The sequence below is a fragment of the Arvicola amphibius genome, chromosome 1 (assembly GCF_903992535.2).
Source record: "Arvicola amphibius chromosome 1, mArvAmp1.2, whole genome shotgun sequence".
Lineage (NCBI taxonomy): Eukaryota > Metazoa > Chordata > Mammalia > Rodentia > Cricetidae > Arvicola > Arvicola amphibius.
In genome coordinates this window covers 65,452,646-65,471,037 of record NC_052047.1, presented here as the reverse complement: position 1 = coordinate 65,471,037, position 18,392 = coordinate 65,452,646, and the positions used below count along the sequence as shown (strand labels likewise).

Below are 18,392 nucleotides of genomic sequence, written 5' to 3'. Positions count from 1 at the left end.
ATTTCCTTGAGATTAAAAAAAATTACTGATTTGTATACCAGTGATACATTTATTTGTTAATATAGATATATTATATAAAAGGTAAAAGAAATGACAAAAAAATAACTGCAGTGAAATATTAGAGAAAATAAAATATAGAGCTCTTGCCTAACTTCAGTTCAGTTGCCAGTACACAAAAATAAATAAGCAAATAAAAATAAGATTGCATTATGGTCTAGAGTTCTAGGCACTGAACTACACCTTCCAGGCCTGGTCACTGCTCTTGAACTTAAAGTGTAGGTGGGGGACTGGAGAAATGGCTCAGCAGTTAGGAATACTGGGTGCTCCTCCAGAGGACCTGGGTTCAATTCCCAGCAACCACATGGCAGCTCACTACTGTCTGTAACTCCAGTTCCAGGGGATCCATGATACCAGGGATGCACATGGTGCACATAGATATGCATTCAGTCAAAATACCCATATCCATAAATTAAATAAATAAATCTAAAAAAAAGAGTGTAGGTGGATCAGAAATGAATGTTCACTGGGTGTGGGTGGCACACAAATCTCAGCAGAGACAGTTGGACCTCTGTGAGTTTGAAGCCAGCCTGGTCTATATAGTGAGCTCTAGGACAGCCAGGACTTCAAGGGAGACCCTATTTCAAATAACCAAGAGACAAATGTTCCCAGTGAGCAAGAGAATATTGTGTGTTCTGTGTTGGGTAATCTGTAGAAGGCATTGTATCCATTTGCTGCTATTTGTTTCATCCTTCTTTCTGATTTTTGGCCTTCTTGATCTGTCCATTTTTAATAATAGGGATTGGAGACTCCAACTATGGTAGAAGGTTCTTTTATTTTTTTCTTTGCAGTCTTTTCTATTTTTGCTTCACATACTGGTATACTTTGTTGTTCTAGGTTCATGTATGCCTTTCTTTTATTTTTGGTGCTTTTACTTGATCTGAAATCTGTTCTTTTGAGACTAGTACAGTGCCTCCAGTTTTTTATTTAATGTTTTTCTTCATCTCTTTTTTCTTTCTGTTGGTAAAATATGCATGACATAAAATCTACCCTTCTAACTACTTCTAAGACTTCAGTCAAACTTCTAAAGCTTTAGTCAGTGGAATCAGAGGCATTCCTAACATCATGCAACTGGTGTTGCCATTTGTGGTTGTAACTTTTCATCTTGTAAAGGTGGAGCTTTTTTACTTATGAAGCAGTAACTCACCTCCCTCCACCATTTGGAATCATCATTCTGCTTTCTGTTTCTATAGATGACCATGCCAAGTTCTTCATTAATTGGAACTATGCAGTAATCCTGTTTTCTTGAGTGGCCTATTTCACTTAGTTTGATATCCTTAAGGTTCATTCACATTATAGTATATTATAGAATTTTCTTTCTTGAGTGATAATTTCATGTATGCATATACCACACTTTTTTGGTTGTTTCTACTTTTTTGGCTATCGGGACAAACATTTCTGAACGTAGATTAACAAGAATTTCTTTAAGACTTAACTTCTTTTGGCTCTTCTGAACATATAATGTTAATTGTTGTATGATATCTGTACTGTCAAGATGGTTTCCACCTAGACTGCCACTTTGCAGGCTTACCTATCTATCTATGGTGCACAAGAATTCTTTCTCCTAGCTGGTCAGTGATGGCACACGCCCTTAATCCTAATACTCAAGAGGCAGAGGCAGGTGGATCTCTGTTGAGTTTTAAGCCAGCCTGGTCTACAGAGTGAGTTCCAGGACTGATTCCATAGCTACTGGGAAACCCTATATGGGGTGGGGGGAGAAAAGAATTATTTCTCCACATCTTTACTAACACCTGTTACTTATTTTGATAGTAGCCATCTGATAGCTGTGAGGTAGTATGACTTTTAACTTTACATCTTCCTGCTGAGCAGGTTGTGTGTGGGGCTATAGCCTCCTGGCCTTCTTCCTCCTCTCTGTGCTTGTCTATTATCTATTGTGCTTGTTCTGCATGTCTGTTTTGACTGTCACAGGGTTATGAACTTTACAGAGCATTTTATGCAAGTGTCCAGCTATGTTTTCTTTCAAGATGGTTTGGATTATTAGTCACTGTTACATTGCTATGAAGAGACACCATGACCAAGGCAAGCATTTAATCGGGGGCTTGTTTACAGTTCCAGAGGGTCAGTTCATTATCCTCAGGCAAGGAGTATGGGATCATACATGGCACTGTAGCATTTGCTTATAGTACATTCTGATCCACAGGCAAAGAGTCAAGAGAGATACTTGAGTTTGGCATTAGTTTTTGAAACCTTGCAGCCCACTCCCAGTGACATTCTTCCTTCGACAAGACCACACCAATCCATTCAAATAATGCCACTTCTTAGTGACTAATCATTCAAATTTATGAGCTTGTGGTGGCCATTCTTATTCTAACCACAGTTGTGGACTTTTTAAGCTACTATGTGATATTTAAGATAGCTTTTTTCTGTGTTGCAAAAAAAATCATTGATATTGTGACAGATTGCATTAAATCTATATAAGACATAGGGAAATAGGACATGTTGGCAGTAATCTTACTCAAGCGTCCTCTCACTTCTTTGGTTAATTCATAAATACACTATTCTTTTTATGCTATTTTCTTGATTGATTATTTTTGGCACATAAAATTGCAATTAATTTTTTAATGTTAACTTTCTGTCTTGTGGGGCTAAATTCATTTATTAGATCTAACCATTTTTGGTTTTGTTTACATCTGAAACCTTTAGGGTTTTCCTATAAAATTATATTATCTAAACAATTCCTTTCTTGCTTTTCCCCACCTAAGTTTTAGAAGGAGCGACGGGATGCTATCCTTGCACTAGTCACTAATACTTTATCGAATGGTAGTGTTAGAAATACACCTAGCTCTTGAGGATTGACTGTAGGGCCTAATGCCTGCATGCTAGGTAAGAACTGCACTTGAATCCCTTCTCGAGCCATGCACCTACTCTATAATTCGGTATCAGTAACTGTTTCCACTGACAATCTGTCTCAATATAAATTTGTCAATTTGTTTTTTCAAAGAATAGTTGATCCTCTCTCTCTCTCTCTTTCTCTCCTCTCTCATTTAATTTTTTTTGGTGTTTTGAAGCAGGGTTTCTCTTTGTAGCTTTGGTGTATGTCCTAGAACTCACGCTGTAGACCAGGCTGACCTCGAACTCACAGAGATCCGCCTGCTTCTGCCTCCCGAGTGCTGGGATTAAAGGCGTGCACCCCCACCATCTGACTGGACAAGATCTTTATTGCTTAGATGTGTCACAAACCCAGAATCTCCCTTTCTTCATAAGAAGAAAGTCTTTCAAATATGCTTGGTGTTTTTTTTTTTTTTTTTTTAAAAAAATAGAATATGTTGTTCCTTTAATGTAAATTTCCTCCTTCACTCTTGATTTCTTCCTGCATTCCATACTTCTTTTGGTGGGGGGAGTCTTTCATCCATTGGTTTCTAACTCTTTCAGATATTTTTCTTGAACATTTATTTGTTTGGTAGGTGGGGGACTAGTGCCGTGGCATGAGTGTGGAAGTTAGGACAAATTGATGTGGTCATTCTCTGCTTTCACCATATGGGGTCCCAGCAATCAAAATTCAGGTTATCAAGCTTTCCGGCAACTACCTTTATCTACTGAGATATCTTCACAAGACCTATCTCTTACTTTTAACTTACCAGAGTATTTAAAGTAAGTTTCTGTGGCTAGACTGATAGCTCAAGTTTAAGAGTGTGTACTGTTTTCCAAAGGACCCAAGTTCAGTTCACGGCACTTACATAAGGCAATGCAGAACTTGTAACTCCAACTTTGGGGGGGATCTGATGCCTCTGGCCTATACGGGTATCTTTACTCCCATGCACATACCATACCCACCCCACAACACATAATTTAAGGTAATAGAAATAAATCTTTTGGAATGGGTGTCCTAGATAGGTATAGTTGAGTTTCTTATACCTTATGCTTCTGTTTTTCATTGATGTTTTCATATTTTTTTATTTTTATGGATCATAACATTGATAAGAATGATTTTTGAATATATTTAGATTATTACCAACTATGTACCTGTTTTATATTCATTTTCAAAGGCTTCTGTTTATATTTTATACTTTTGAATACCTTATGATATATCAGTAATACTTAAATATTTTAGCTGTCTTGCTGTTGCCCTGAACTCTACAGTGTGCCTTAACTAAGTTCCCATTGAGATTGTACTGTCAAGCCCTGCATGTGGCCCAAGTGGCTTCAGGAAAATGCCTCCTCCTTTCTCCACTTTTTCCATATAGTATTGGGTACATTTCCTGTCCATAAGTTGATCTCCCAGATTTCACATGAAGATAGCAGTTGTCTTTCAGATCATGTAGAAATATGAGAAAATATTTTTATGTTGCATTTAGTTACGATCTTTCTATATGTGGACCGTAGCCATCCGACCTGTATGGTTTCTTTCTGTCTGAAAAAAGTCAATTAGTTTCATGCAGAGCCAGTGAGATCCTTAGACATTTGAAGTTTGTATTTCTCCTTCATTTTTGAAGGATTAATTTACTGAGTGCATAATCCTAAGTGTGTGGGATTTTCTTTCAGTATTCTAAGTATACGTTATTGTTTCCATGTTTGCATGGTTTCTGCGATTCCAGTTTTAATGCTTCCAATTCAGGTTAGGCACTGTGGGGATATGCAATGTGGAAAATAGCTCATGCTAGGAGGTTTTGTTGTAAAAGAAAATGTTTTCTATAAGGGGCAGTGCTTATTTCCTCTAGCCTCAGAATAGTAATGCCAGGACAAAGGTCATTGCCTCTTTACTATCCCTGAAAAGCCTAAACAAACAAACAAACAAATAGAAATGGGGAATATTTGTGTTAACTTTCTAATTGGCTGGAATTCCTGTTGGTCTGACTGTATAGTGGAAGCTTCTTCAGTTAATAGACTCATATCTTGATTAATGGCTTGTGGCATGCCATCCTTCAGTCTTGGTGTCTGAACTGGTGTGGGTAGGGAAGACTAGATCACCCACTCCTAAATGATTATAGCTTTATGAAAGTGTATTTGTTTGCATTCTTGTCAGAATTTTTACATACAGCAAAGAATTTTCTTCCTTAAGAGTTACTTTTTGTCATAAAGTAGAAAACAATTCAAAATTACTGTTAATTGAAGCTTTGTGAATTCGTGTGAAGAACCTGACTTCATTGATTAATCGCTTGTGCACTCACAAAGCAAAACCCACAGCAGTCCACTTAGCACACAGCTGTTCTCAGAAGGAACACTGATGCTTTAAAGGTCAGCAGGCATCATGTATAAAAAGTATTGAAAACAATACAACTTTTTTTGTTAGCTATCCTCTCACTTTTGCTTTCAGTCTTTACTGAAATTGCCCTTTACTCCTCTTTAAGTAGGTGGGCCTCTGAAGAAATGTGTAAGTAAATTAAGTAAGAGCATGGCCGTTGGGTCTTTTATTCCCCCCGAACTAAGCTGTGTTCAGCAATCATTTATTGAACCCCTGGTATGTGCCAGGCCCTGTGCTGCATTTTAGAAACACCCAGGTTAGTTACTCCTGGTAAGTGTTTTCAAAAGAAAAGGCAAAAACATAATCAGAATAAAATACCAAATTCTGTGGCAAGCCTGGAGATGTGGCTCAGTGGTAAAACACTTGCCTAGTATGCACAAGGCCCTTGTTTACATCCCCTGAGCCACAGCAGAAAGGACACTTTGTCATGCTTCAGATAACTTGTGGATAGACATAAGGTAGGAAAGTAATACTGGAGAGCAGACCTGAATGGAATACAAGCGTCACCACAGAGTAGAGGGCACTGTAAAGAGTAAACAAGGGTCTAGACATGAATGTTGTAGAGGCAAGGGACCAGAGGGTAAGCCAGATAGTGCACAGCTGTGTCCAAGGAGCGTCTCAGGACACTTTTAAGTAGCTCAGAGTCCTGGAGGTGTTTCTGCTCAGATCTCATCCCATACCCTGGCTAATAAGCAGGCTGAGGTATGTGAGCAGGTGTTTCTGCCCCTTAACCAAAGTTTCCCAAATTCCTTGTTGTTTGTCAGCATATCTCAGCAAGATACCTTAGCCTTTTTATTACTTTGTGGAACCAAGTGTCTGTTAAAATGTAATATTTTTACTTTCCTTGCTTTTTGCCTCCTGGGGCTCCCATACCAAAACAGCTTGCTTAGAGCCTTGCTTTTGAGTGGTCCATCCAGGCCTTTTACCCCTGTCTACAATACTTTTGGACCCCGAATATTTGCTCTGCTTACCTGTCTCCCTCTGTCAAAGTCTCCCAGAGCCCTCCAAGTTAGAGGACGTTATGCATTGTGCCAGTGGATTGGGTAGAGTCAGTGCCCAAGTTTTTGCATGTTAGAGCAGGTCTAGCTGGTGTAATTTGGCATGGTCCTAGTAAGTACCAAGAATTCATCTTTGCCCTCACCAATGCTTCCTGCAGGCAAGGCACAATATTTCTTTACCAAAACCTCTAGGGTAGGTATTTCCAGATTTCAGATGAGAAAACTAAAGCACAAAAGATTGAGTGATATGCCTGAGGTCACACAGCTACTAAAAGGGAAGCTGAGGATTTATGCCCAGTTTCTGTTTACCTCTCATTGGCCATGCTCTCATGATGGAGCCAGGGATGACTTCAAGGTTCACTCACAGACCCCCTCCTTTCCTCACCATTTTCACCCCATTATGTCATCATTTCTCATCACCTAACCAGCAACTTCAGCATATCTTTGCCTTGCTGATGATCACTGTCTTGCCACACTGACCTTTCTAATAAACTGATCAGATTGTCTTCTCCTGACCTGACACCCTTATGATTCCCTTATGATTGACTCTTAAGGACAGTAATCAATCACATAGTTAATTCTGATGTAGCCTCTATTGTCCATATCTAATGGACCATCCCCAAACTTTGTCATCGTCCCTTCTTCCGTCTGACCATCACCTGCAATTGGGAATTGCCCTGAAGCCCTCAAACTCGAATCTACAAAATTGACTGTTCATTTATACATCACAGAGAATGGGATCATCAGGCATCCTTCCTAATGCCAAGTCTGTGAATTTCCCAAGGCATGGGCCACTCACTCATCCCAGCAGTACTTGACTCTACTAAAGGAACACGGTATGCCCAGGACTGGGGTATAGGGTCAGGATCTCAGTGACCCATCTTCTTATGAAGTGCATGTGATTTAGGAGAAGGCAGAGTTAGAATATCATTCTACAAGTCAGTCTTAAATTCTGCTATGGCAGGTGAAGGAGGAGGAGGCCAAATCACAAGGTGTTAAGTGGGAGACTCACCTAGGTATTGGGTTGGATCTTGAGTAGCCAAAGCAAAAACAGTGGCAGCATTTCTGGGACAGTGGCATCTGAGCCAAGGCTTGGGAGTGAGTGTACGTGAAGAGGTTTCAGAGCTTGAACACAGGTGAGCAAATGAGAACAGAAGAGAAGTTAGAGAGATGGAGACCAGAAAGGAAGTTTGTGTGTGGCCAGGCTTACTAAGTAAGGAGGAGGAGGTGTTTATTTCCCTAGGATGTCATGGGCCATTGAAGGACTTTGACTTTTATCTAAAAAGTAGCAGAAAGCTACCTCAACATTCTAAGTAAAGATCACTTGAGGAAAAGGACTGGTAGGAGACCCAGATCCCTATGTGAAAGCCAGCATGGCAGTGCAACTGTGTGAATTGCACAGCCCTTCCAGGACTTTCTTAGGTATCAAGCAGGGAGAGCCCTAGGGCACAAGGGTGTGTACAGGGAGTTGCCAGCAGTTTGGCACTCAGTAAATATGCATTGCTGATTGGCCCACTGACTGTTACCCATTCCATTTCCCTGACCTTTCAGGACCTGGGCCAGTATGCTGATGAGGTTGGAATGACTTTCTCCCTGGAGATGGGAGTAAGTCAGCACCCTAGTTTCAGAGCACAACCAAAATTCCTCAGCTCTTGAGATCTGTGTTGCACAGCTCTAAGAGTTGAGAGCTAAAGACCTTACCATTGTTATTAGTGCTTCCAAACTGATTTGACAGTGTTGATCAGTACATCTAAGGAGACTTCAGCCACAGAATAGCTCTTATGTATATGAACCACATTTAAAGTGTGACTAGACAGGACTGTTAGAAGTGGCTGAGTTATCTGAAGGTCGACCTATATGTATAGCCTTCCTAAGTAACCCTCCACTCCAGCATTCGTGAGATGTACTCCCCATGGACATGGGCTTGTGGGAAGCATAGCCCTCAAGGTTTCAGTCACAATTTGTCTGTTTGTAGTTGAACTACACAGGTATACAGAATATTAATTTTGATATGTGATTAGAACTTTTTTTTTGTAGGCTTTACCGCCAGCACCTGTTCAGAGTCACACAAATAAGCCTCAGGCATTCAATGCATCTCTTCAAGACCATATTTACCCGAGCTGTTTTGGGAACACTCCAGAGTGGAATAGTTCTAAATTTATAAGTCTTTGGGGATCAGAAGTGATGAATGATAAGAACTGGAATCCTGGCACTTTCTTGCCAGATACAATTTCTGGTAAGGAATTCATTAAAACTTTCTTAAGGTTTTAAATACCCTGAACCAATTAAGATGGTCATCATCACACTCCCCAGTGGGAGGTTCTGGGGCCTGGCATCTCATCCACCCTTCCACATCTGCACTCATGGGTCCACTGCATTGATTAACAAAGCTAACACACTGGCTCCATGCTACCTGCCAGCACAGTGAGCCACATGGTGCTGTCCAGCCACAGAGGATCTGTTTCCAGGGGCTGTGTCTGACCTGTAGTTCTCAAATAGTGGTGACCACCAGACCTCAGCTCAGTGCATGGGGGCAGAAAGATAGTGACACACCTTCTTGAATTCTGTGACTCAAGTTCCTATTTGTTGGTTTCTGTATTAACCCTAAGGGGGTCTCTCCCCTATAACAAGCACCTTCTCCTCAACTGCCTCAGTTACTGAGGCTCAGCCGTTACTTCAGTCTTAGGTCCAGGGTCACTTGGGAGGGACGGGTCCCACCTTTCTACCTTCAGATGGCCAAAGCCCCACACCCAACCTTGAATGTGCTCAGAACAGAAGCTAGTCCTGACATTCTGATCTATGTTTGAAGGGATTTCTAGCTGTGTGACCTTAGGCAAGTTGCTTAGCCTTTCTGAGCCTCAGTTTCTTCATCTTTAGTATGGGAATAACATTATCAACCTCAAGAACTGGTTTTAAGGCATTCAGTGATACTGAAAAACACCTAGCACGGGAATTGGCACATAATAGGTGCTCAATAAACAGTCCATAGACTAAAAGCATTATTTCAGCGAAGTCCTGGCTTCAGTAGTGGCCCCAGTGTCTGCATATTCTTTTGGGGTTTTTACTGAGTGCTGTTTCTTTTAGAAGCCTTAATTTTCTCATTCTTCTCCAAAGGGAGTGATATATTAGGGCCAGTGCTCTCAGAAACAAGACCTGAAGCCCTTCCACCTCCACCCAGCAATGAAGCTCCTGCAGTTTCAGATATCAAAGAGAAGAAAAATGCTGCAAAAAAGAAGTGTTTATACAATTTCCAAGATGCTTTTATGGAAGCAAATGAAGTTGCCATGGCAAACACAGTCGCCATGGCCACCTCCTCAGCTACATCCTCTGTGTCATGCACAGCCACCACAGTGCAGTCTAGCAGCAGTCAGTTCAAGGTGTCATCCAGAAGGCCGCCTTCCATAGGTAAGGACCCTGAGAGCCTTTCATCTTCTCACTTTTTACACCACCCATGTTGTTACTGTTTATTTTGCCTTTCTAGAGGTGGAAATGAAAACACCTGAGGGTGCTTGTAAATAAAAAGATGGTCTGTGGATTCTGGTTGGAATTTTAGCTGCCATTCAAAATACCCTAGGGTTGCTGAGCTCTGTGTCTTGCCTCTGTCTTCTGTGATGGGCATAGATCATTGCTTTCTGTGAGCACAGCTGCTGCTGAGCAAAAGAGGATTTGTGTAAGCCAACAAGATTATTAGCCTGCTAGCACCCACACTAACCACTTATCGACAGTTAGAAGGAACCTAAAAGCAAAGAAATGTTTCTAGGGACTTAGGGTAAATGTCTGAGGACACAGGAGCTGGTTTGTACCTCATCAACCAAAGTTGAGGCAGTTTGAGCATCGGAAAAAATCATGATTGTCTGCCTTCCTGAAGGGCATGAAAAAAATATGATGAACCTTGGCACTCAAAGTCAGGAATCCCTTGGGATATTCAGAGAGGCTCCTAAGGTTAAGAAACTTGTCTTTGTAGAAGCATACAGTAGAAACAAAGTTTCTGTGATGCAGTCAGCAGTCCATTAGATGACATAGGTCAGCCTAATCAGGGAGTATTTCTGTTTCTTTTCCTCTTGTGACAAAATATCCTGAAAAAAGCAACCCAAGAAAGAAGGGGTCATATCTATCCTGCAAGGGAAATCAAGGCTACTGGAGTTTGACGCAACTGGTCACATTGCATCCATAATCAGGAAGCTGAGAGCGATGAATGCATGCACATGCTCAGTTTACTGTCTTCAAAGTATGTAGTCCAGTTCTGCATGTTCACAAAACTCACAATTAAGATAGGTCTTTCCATAACAATTAAAGTAATCAGAATAATCCTCCAGAGGCATGCCCATTCACCCATCTAGAGGATTTCAGATTCTGTCAAGTTGATAATAGACACCAGGCATCAAAAGGAGTGTTTCTTTTGTTTTGGGGAAGGTGGGAGATGAGACAAGGTCTCTCCGTGTTAAGTTTAGGCCTGTCTCAAACATAGCAATCCTTTCTTCAGCCTTCCAAGGCTTGTACTATGGTAACCAGCTAAATAGCCCCAACACCACCCTTTTATGCGTCTAGGAGAGAAAGCACACACTTGCACACAGTATAGTGCATCAACCAGATCTTCACACTTAGTTGACAAACATGCTACCATTGAGCCACATCTCCGGTCCTTCAGGAAACATTAAGAATACTATCAGTTTGGCAAACATAATATTTCCATGGACGCTGACCCATTATGAGTGATGATGGGCACCCCCTGAGGAGGAAGCTTGCAACTATAAACCTGACAATAACAAAGGTCATTTATTCTCTATGTAGTTTATCTTTGTATGATATAAGTCTAAAATGTTTCACCCAGATGTGATAAGATAAATCACACCAGTGAACAGCTGGCCTCTTGAAAAACATATGTCTTGTGAAAGGAATTGTTAGCAGCCACTGAATTAGGTAGAGAAGCTTTGATGACCTTGGTAAAGTTAGGAGCTTAGATTTAGGTTATATGTGCAATTTGACTTCCAGGCTTATGAATGCTGGTGCCCACTATGGAGAAATCTCAGGTTCTTTGTAAACTTGTAGGCTCTCAAGAGCTCAGGCTGGAGCACAGCTTACTACAGATGTTAGGACCAGATCTGATATGTGTGGGAAATAAAGTAAATGTGATCAGGATGAAGATGAGTGGGTGTTCTTTGGTTTCTGAACATCCCCCAACCCACACTCCCCCCCCCCCAAAATGGGGAAAGCAATGTAATTAAAGGCAACCTAAATATTTGTTTTCTTCAGCCAATGGCAGTCTCTCTTGTATCTCTACCTGCAGGTGATGTTTTTCATGGCCTCAACAAAGAGGACCACAGACACTCAGCACCTGCTGCTCCAAGGAACAGCCCCACAGGCCTGGCCCCACTCCCAGCTTTGTCTCCTGCTGCACTTTCTCCAGCCTCCACACCTCACCTTCCAAATCTTGCTGCCCCATCATTCCCCAAAACTGCAACCACAGCCCCTGGGTTCGTGGATACACGAAAGAGCTTCTGTCCTACCCCTGTGGCACCCCCGCCCTCCACGACAGATGGCTCCATCAGTGCCCCTCCCAGTGTCTGCAGGTGAGCCACAGAGCCCTGGTCCCTGTGAGGAGGGCTGGGAGCCATGCTGCACTAACATAGCTACAGACTGTGCTCTGGGTCCAGGCAGGTAACAAGTCCAGTGCAGAAGAAAGAGACCTCACCAACAGAGGCCAAGGCCGTGGAGTTGGAGAGGCTCCAGTCTCAATCTCAGCCTCTAGTTCTTCAGAGGAAAGAACAATGGCTCGGCTGCCAAGACCAGGGTCAGGGATGCTGACTATCTCCACTGGTGGCATTAAGGGTGTGGTGTGCCTTGCTTGTTTTTTTAAGTTGTTTTTGCTATTCATTGGGTAGAATCTGCAGACAATTTACAAGATTTATGTACTGAACTAATACCACACACAGTGATTTTTATAAAAGATCATTTCTGTTACCTTTGACTTTTCTTTGCCTGTTAGAAGCACGTCCTTCATAACCCCCATTATGAAACCAGTGGTCTCAGGGAAGTCAGAAAAGTCATGTGTCTATCCAGTGACACTGTAGGTGTGCTATGACTACTGACCACATGTCTGCCATATCTCCTTACTGAGCCCAGTCATCACACTGTCTTGGCTGATGGCACATGATTCTCTGACCCCAGAGCCATGAGCCCTCTTTGCTGCCTTGGTCTGAAAATTAAGCTGAACAGTGGGTGGGCATGAGGAATAATTAGTGCCTCTGGAGTGGCTACTTGCTAATGTTCTGTATGTGGTTTTGCAGTGACCCTGACTGTGAAGGGCACCGCTGCGAGAATGGTGTCTATGACCCGCAGCAGGATGATGGGGATGAGAGTGCAGATGAGGACAGCTGCTCCGAGCACAGCTCGAGCACCTCAACTTCCACCAACCAGAAGGAGGGCAAGTACTGTGACTGCTGCTACTGTGAGTTCTTCGGACATGGCGGGGTAAGTGCATGTAGTTAGTATACTGTGACTTGACAGTTGTGTGACTTGCAGCCTTTGGCAAGAATTGTGTGTTAGATTTGTTTTTATTATTTTGAATTATGTGTAGTCATGAGTAACTGTATGTGGGTATGTTCATGTGACTACAGGTGCCTGTGGTTACCAGAGGTGTCTGATCTCCTGGAACTGGAGTTACAGATAATTGTGAGCTGGGTGCTGGGAACTGAACTTGGGTCCTTTGGAAGAGCGGTGTGTGCTCTTAGCCACTGAGCTATCCCTCCAGCCCCTTAGTAGGTCATTTATTTAAAAAGACATAAAGTAGGATAGGAAGGGGGCTCATTGGGAATAAAGGGTCCAGAGGGAGTTTAAGGAGGATAAGAGAGGATAGCAGAAGATGAATATTATCAAAGTATATCAATGTCTGAGATTTTATATGCACTTCGAGATTGTACTTACCTAAAGAAACAGCATTTCATCACTGCAGGTTTTCTCTTATCACTGTGTTTTTGTTAGTGGTATTTGTTTCTGTTTTTTCAGACAGGTTGTCTCCATGTTCTAGGATGATCTGGACCTCATTATGTATCCAGGCCGGTCCTAAGTTTGCAGCAGTTCTTATGCTTTGGGCTCCTCAGTGCTATCGTTACAGAACTAAGCCACCTGCATTTTTGTATTTGTGAGATTTTTAGATAGTCAGTGAAGTAGGTTGTTAACTAAACCCCACCATAGTTTGGCTCATGCAGTCTGTGGATAGTGGTAACCTTGTTAGATGAGTGCAAAAGGTATTGGCACACTACATGTTTGTACAACGTTGAGGAGCCGGAGCTGTACTTATGCAGCCAGGGTTCCCCAAGGTCCCTAGGAGGGAGAAATAAGAAATGAAGATGCATGTACATTTTGTTTTGTTTTTGCTTTGTTCTATCTCCATTTCCTAAAATGTGTGATTTTAAATAGTAAGAAATTGGTAGTAGGACTGAGAATGAGGTGTTTTTCCCTTTTATTTCCCTTTTAACACTAAAAAGAAAAGTAAATATTGAAGAGATTTGTCAACATCAAAAGATAATTCCAGAGCTGGGGCTTTAGCTTACTAGTTCAGTGGTAGAGCTCTTGCCTAGCCAGTGCAAAGCCCTCGGTTTGGTCCTCAACTCTGGTGGTGGGGAAGATAATAATCCCACTATACTAAGTAAAAATAGACATATAAATATATATGTGTGTGGCTTTTTAGCTTTAAAAAACATTTTGTATTTTGCTTGATTTTCACAAATGTATATAACAAGTTAAAAGGTAGCTGCCAAAACTCAACTTTTAGGTTACATGGTAAAATAAATACATGGCTTTTCATTAATAAATAGGCCTTTCATATTATTGCCTATATTTTTGTTTTGCAATGAGTATATGCTATTTAAGTGATTTTTAAAATTAAATTTAAACAGGTTATTTTTGGAGAGAAGTTTTGAAATTTGTTATATTCAAAGTTGCTAATACTTGAGGTCTAATTTTGTTATATTCTTACCTTAGCCTCCAGCTGCACCAACAAGTAGAAATTATGCAGAAATGAGGGAAAAACTTCGTTTACGGCTGACCAAGAGGAAGGAAGAACAACCCAAGAAAATGGAACAGATAACAGAACGGGAGGGTGTAGTTGACCATCGGAGAGTGGAGGATTTGCTACAGTTTATAAACAGCTCAGAGGCCAAGCCAGTTAGTAGTAGTCGTGCAGCCAAACGAGCAAGGCACAAACAGAGGAAGGTAAGTGACAACCCTCCATTTCCAGGCATACAGATACACATTTCAGAAAGCAGGACTGTTGACATGCCTGGCCTGGCCCTGGTGTTCTGAGAATGCGATTGTCTGTCTCAGACAGCCTCATCTAGAAGCTATATCACTTTATGTTTTCTTAACAGTGAGATTGTAGTACATGGAGGCTTCCGTGGCCAGTGGGACAGCAAGCGTCTCCACCTTTGTGGGAACCTTCCTTCCAAAGAGACAGAAGGAATATCGTTTGCCATGGGGAATAATAGATAGGACTCTCAGAGGTTTAGAAGCTGAGAATGAGGAGATGCCTTGGTATAAAACTGAGTCTTGGCCTTCAGTGCCTGCATGTGCCTTTCCTAACAGATCTCCTACATTCTTGTTGTGACTACTGGCCCATCGAGTTAAAGGACAGTTAATAACAACATTATAAAGGGTAAAGTTAGCCAGCTGCCCTTGGTGGAAACACCTAAGCAATTTTCACCTCTGCCCAGGTTCCGGTCTGTGACAGGTTTTGACCCGTGGTCTTGTATCATTAATAAAATGAAATCTTCAGTTGGTGAAACTTTTTTCCATTAAGCTGGAAAGCAGAAATGCACTGGGGCTACATTTGCTGTGTGATGGTAAATATTTCTGAAAACCCTTGCCCTTGTGAAAGTCTACATATTTTGAGACTATCTTCCAGCATGGGAAAGGTTTTTGTTTGTTTGTTTTTACTTTTTAGTTTTTGAACACATTTTGTTTTTGTTTTATTTTTTGCAGGTCCCCATGTTAGCTTCAGATCTCACCTGGACAGCTAAGTTTGTCAGGAGCTTATGTAGTCAGTAAGCTGCTTCCTTGCCTTCCACATAAAGAAGTCGTCAGCTCTATGGGTGCTGCACACACAGCGAAACAGCTGCCTTGATTGCTCCCAGTATCTAGCTCTTGGTCAGATGCTGTTAGCTGCCCTGTTCCCAGTAAAGTATGTGTATGCTTCAGTAGATAGATAAGATCCAAGAGTTCTGTAGGGTGAAATAATTGCAAGTAGGTATATTTAAGTTTTTAGTTGTTACTGTCTCTTTCAAAATTATGTGATTGATATCTCAAGGTTTTTTTTTTTTAATTAGTCTTATGTGGAGGAGAGGTAGCATCATGATACGAATATAAATAAGTCAGAGGACAACTATTGCAGGATGAGTCTCCACCATGTGTGTCTGGTTCAAATTCAAATTCGTCAGGCAAGTGCCTTTACCTGCTGAACCACCTAGGCAGCCCTGCCAAGTTTTAGAGTTCTTATCATGGTCTTAAGCCATCTTCTCTTTTTTTTTCATTGACAGCTGGAAGAGAAGGCACGCCTGGAAGCTGAGGCCAGGGCACGAGAGCATCTGCATCATCAGGAAGAACAAAAGCAACGGGAGGATGAGGAGGAAGAAGAAGAGGAAGATGAGGAGCAGCGTTTCAAGGAGGAATTTCAGCGGCTTCAGGAGCTTCAGAAATTAAGAGCAGCAAAAAAGAAGAAAAAGGAGCGGCCAAGTAAAGACTGTTCTAAGTTGGAAATGCTTGCTAGAAATTTCCAGGCAGCAGCAGAGTCTATCTCTAACTCTGAAAACATCCACAATGGCTCAGTAGAACAAACTGAAGAACAAGAAACCTCATCTCACTCCCCTTCCAGACATATGAACCACTCAGAGCCTAGGCCAGGGCCTGGAGCCAATGGGGATGCCACAGACCCCATGGACCCCAGAGACTCTAAGCTTCTGCTACCCAAGGAAGTCAATGGGAAGCAGCACGAGCCTCTTGCATTTCTCTTGGACATGATGCATCATCACAAGGAGGGAAACAGCAAACAAAAGTTAAAACAGACCAGCAAGACTAGCAATGAGCCAGCCAGGAAGCCTATGGATCCTCCCAAAACCACAGAGGTACAGCCCAAGACCCGGGCCCAGCCTGAGTTAAAGCCTAAAGTAGTTGACCTTGCTCTCCTCACAGAGCATAAGAGAGAGGAGAGGAAGGCCAACAGCAACAACAACAACAAAAAGCAGCTGAGCCACATCAAAGAGGAGAAGCTGAACACTGTCACTCCTGAGCCACCCTCCCCTAGTCAGCTCCTGCAGAATGGCAGGCTGATTCTGGCAAGTTCTCCTCAGCCCAAGGGCAAGAATAAGAAAAATAAAAAGAAGAAAGGAGACAGAACCAGCAGTTCAATTGGTAAATAAAGATCATAAGGGAACTATTCCCAGCTTTGGCTAGTACTGTTTTGTGTGTGAGAGCTCCCTGCAGGCCCCTGCATGTGGGATGTTGCTTATCTATGGCTTTTCACAATAATAATTGTAGCTGCTACATTATTATTATTATTATTTTGAAATAATTTTAGACATAAAAATCTATAAAAGTGCAAAATATTTTTTCGATGTATTTTTGATCTGTGGTTGGTTGAATCCACAGATACAAACCTGGAGGGTAAGGAAGGCGGCAGCTATAACAACCATCCTATCCTGGGTCTTTTTGGGTTGAGGTTATATTTGCCCATTTCTACTGCATTTGTATTGATGGTTCCCATCTTAAAGTTAGTAAAGTTTTGTTTTCTCTGTCACAGTGAGTTCCCATGATGCTCCAGTGCATGGTATGTGTTCTCAGGTGTCATTGGATAGTGAGAACTTGATCTATTCACATGGGTACTGTCTTACATGGGTCTAGAACATTCTTGAAGCAGTTGCAGAATTTTCTGTCCTTACACTCTGGTGAAGTATGCACTTCCTGTTTGGTGCATAAAAGTAACATGCTCCATATTCTTTTGTCTTTTGCTGGTTTTCCTTTTTAATTTTTTTCTGGGGAGCACTTTCATAACTGTTCAAAGAACTCTTCTTTGCTTTTTACAAATGTTTCGAATGTGCTGCATTCTTTTTGTGGAAACATTAATTGGGTTGTTCCCAGAGCTTTATAATTTCACACGGTGCTGGGTATAATGCTGTCCACGTCTGTCTTCCTGACTGCAGGTTTATCTTTAGAGTGCTTGCTCAGAAAAGGGAGTTCTGCTCAGATGGCAAGTGTACAGTTATTTTATGGGCTGCCTCCACATTCCTCCAGCCATTCAGGAGGCCTTCTTGTAAGCCACCTGTGTTCTCCTGACCCAGCACAGCCCAGCCTGAAGTTTCATGCTAGGCTTTTTAGCTTTTACCAACCCATTAGCTGGAATCACTCCTGGAAGTGGTTTTCATGGCCATTTCCATCTAATTTGCAATAAGGTTAGTAAACTTTTACAGAAACTTTGCTTGTGTGCCTTTTTGTAAATTTTCTATATCTTGTTTTAATTAAGAGTTTCTCTTGTTGTGATAGAACATCATAACTAAAAGCAGCTCGTGGAAAAAGGATTTATTTCATCTTAGAGCTTGATGTCTGTCATCCAGAAAAATCAGGGCAGAATTCAAGGCAGGAACTGAGGCAAGAAGCCATAAAGGAGTGCTTCTTACTGGCTTGCTCCTCATGGCTTGCTGAACCTGCTTTCTTATAACACCCAGTACCACCATCCCAGGAGTATCAACATCCACACAATGAACTAGGCCCTCACACATTAATCAACAAAAATGCACCACAGGCTTGCTCACAGGCCAGTCTGGTGGGGTCATTTTCTCAATTAAGTTTCCCTCGTCCAAAATGACTCTAACCTGTGTAAAGCTGATAAAAAAAAACTTTCCAACACATACGTTTTTCCTGTTTTGTTTTTCAACTAGAATTTTGTTATTTAAGAAATCTTTACAAATTAGGGATATGAGTTTTCACCTGTGTCCAGTGCTGCCAAGATTTTTCTCCTAGTTCTTAAGTTTCTTGTGGACTTGATTTCCTGGGAGGAAGATACACATGTTTGCGTGGTTTCTTTTCCCTCCCCTCATAGAGATCTTGGGTATGAGGTAAGGTATAGGCTCATTATTCTCTTTTTC

At 41.7% G+C, this 18,392-nt stretch overlaps 1 protein-coding gene across 2 annotated transcripts in view; it reads left to right on the top strand.

The window, feature by feature from the left end:
- Fam193a (family with sequence similarity 193 member A) overlaps window positions 1–18,392 on the top strand; it is an 80,704-nt gene that overhangs the window by 46,768 nt on the left and 15,544 nt on the right. For both annotated transcript variants that reach the window (XM_038345750.1, XM_038345741.1), the window contains exons 13-18: window positions 8,296–8,494; window positions 9,373–9,663; window positions 11,546–11,828; window positions 12,546–12,729; window positions 14,242–14,472; window positions 15,792–16,662. In XM_038345750.1, coding sequence (XP_038201678.1) covers window positions 8,296–8,494; window positions 9,373–9,663; window positions 11,546–11,828; window positions 12,546–12,729; window positions 14,242–14,472; window positions 15,792–16,662 — 2,059 coding nt within the window. The remainder of the gene's footprint in view (window positions 1–8,295; window positions 8,495–9,372; window positions 9,664–11,545; window positions 11,829–12,545; window positions 12,730–14,241; window positions 14,473–15,791; window positions 16,663–18,392) is intronic.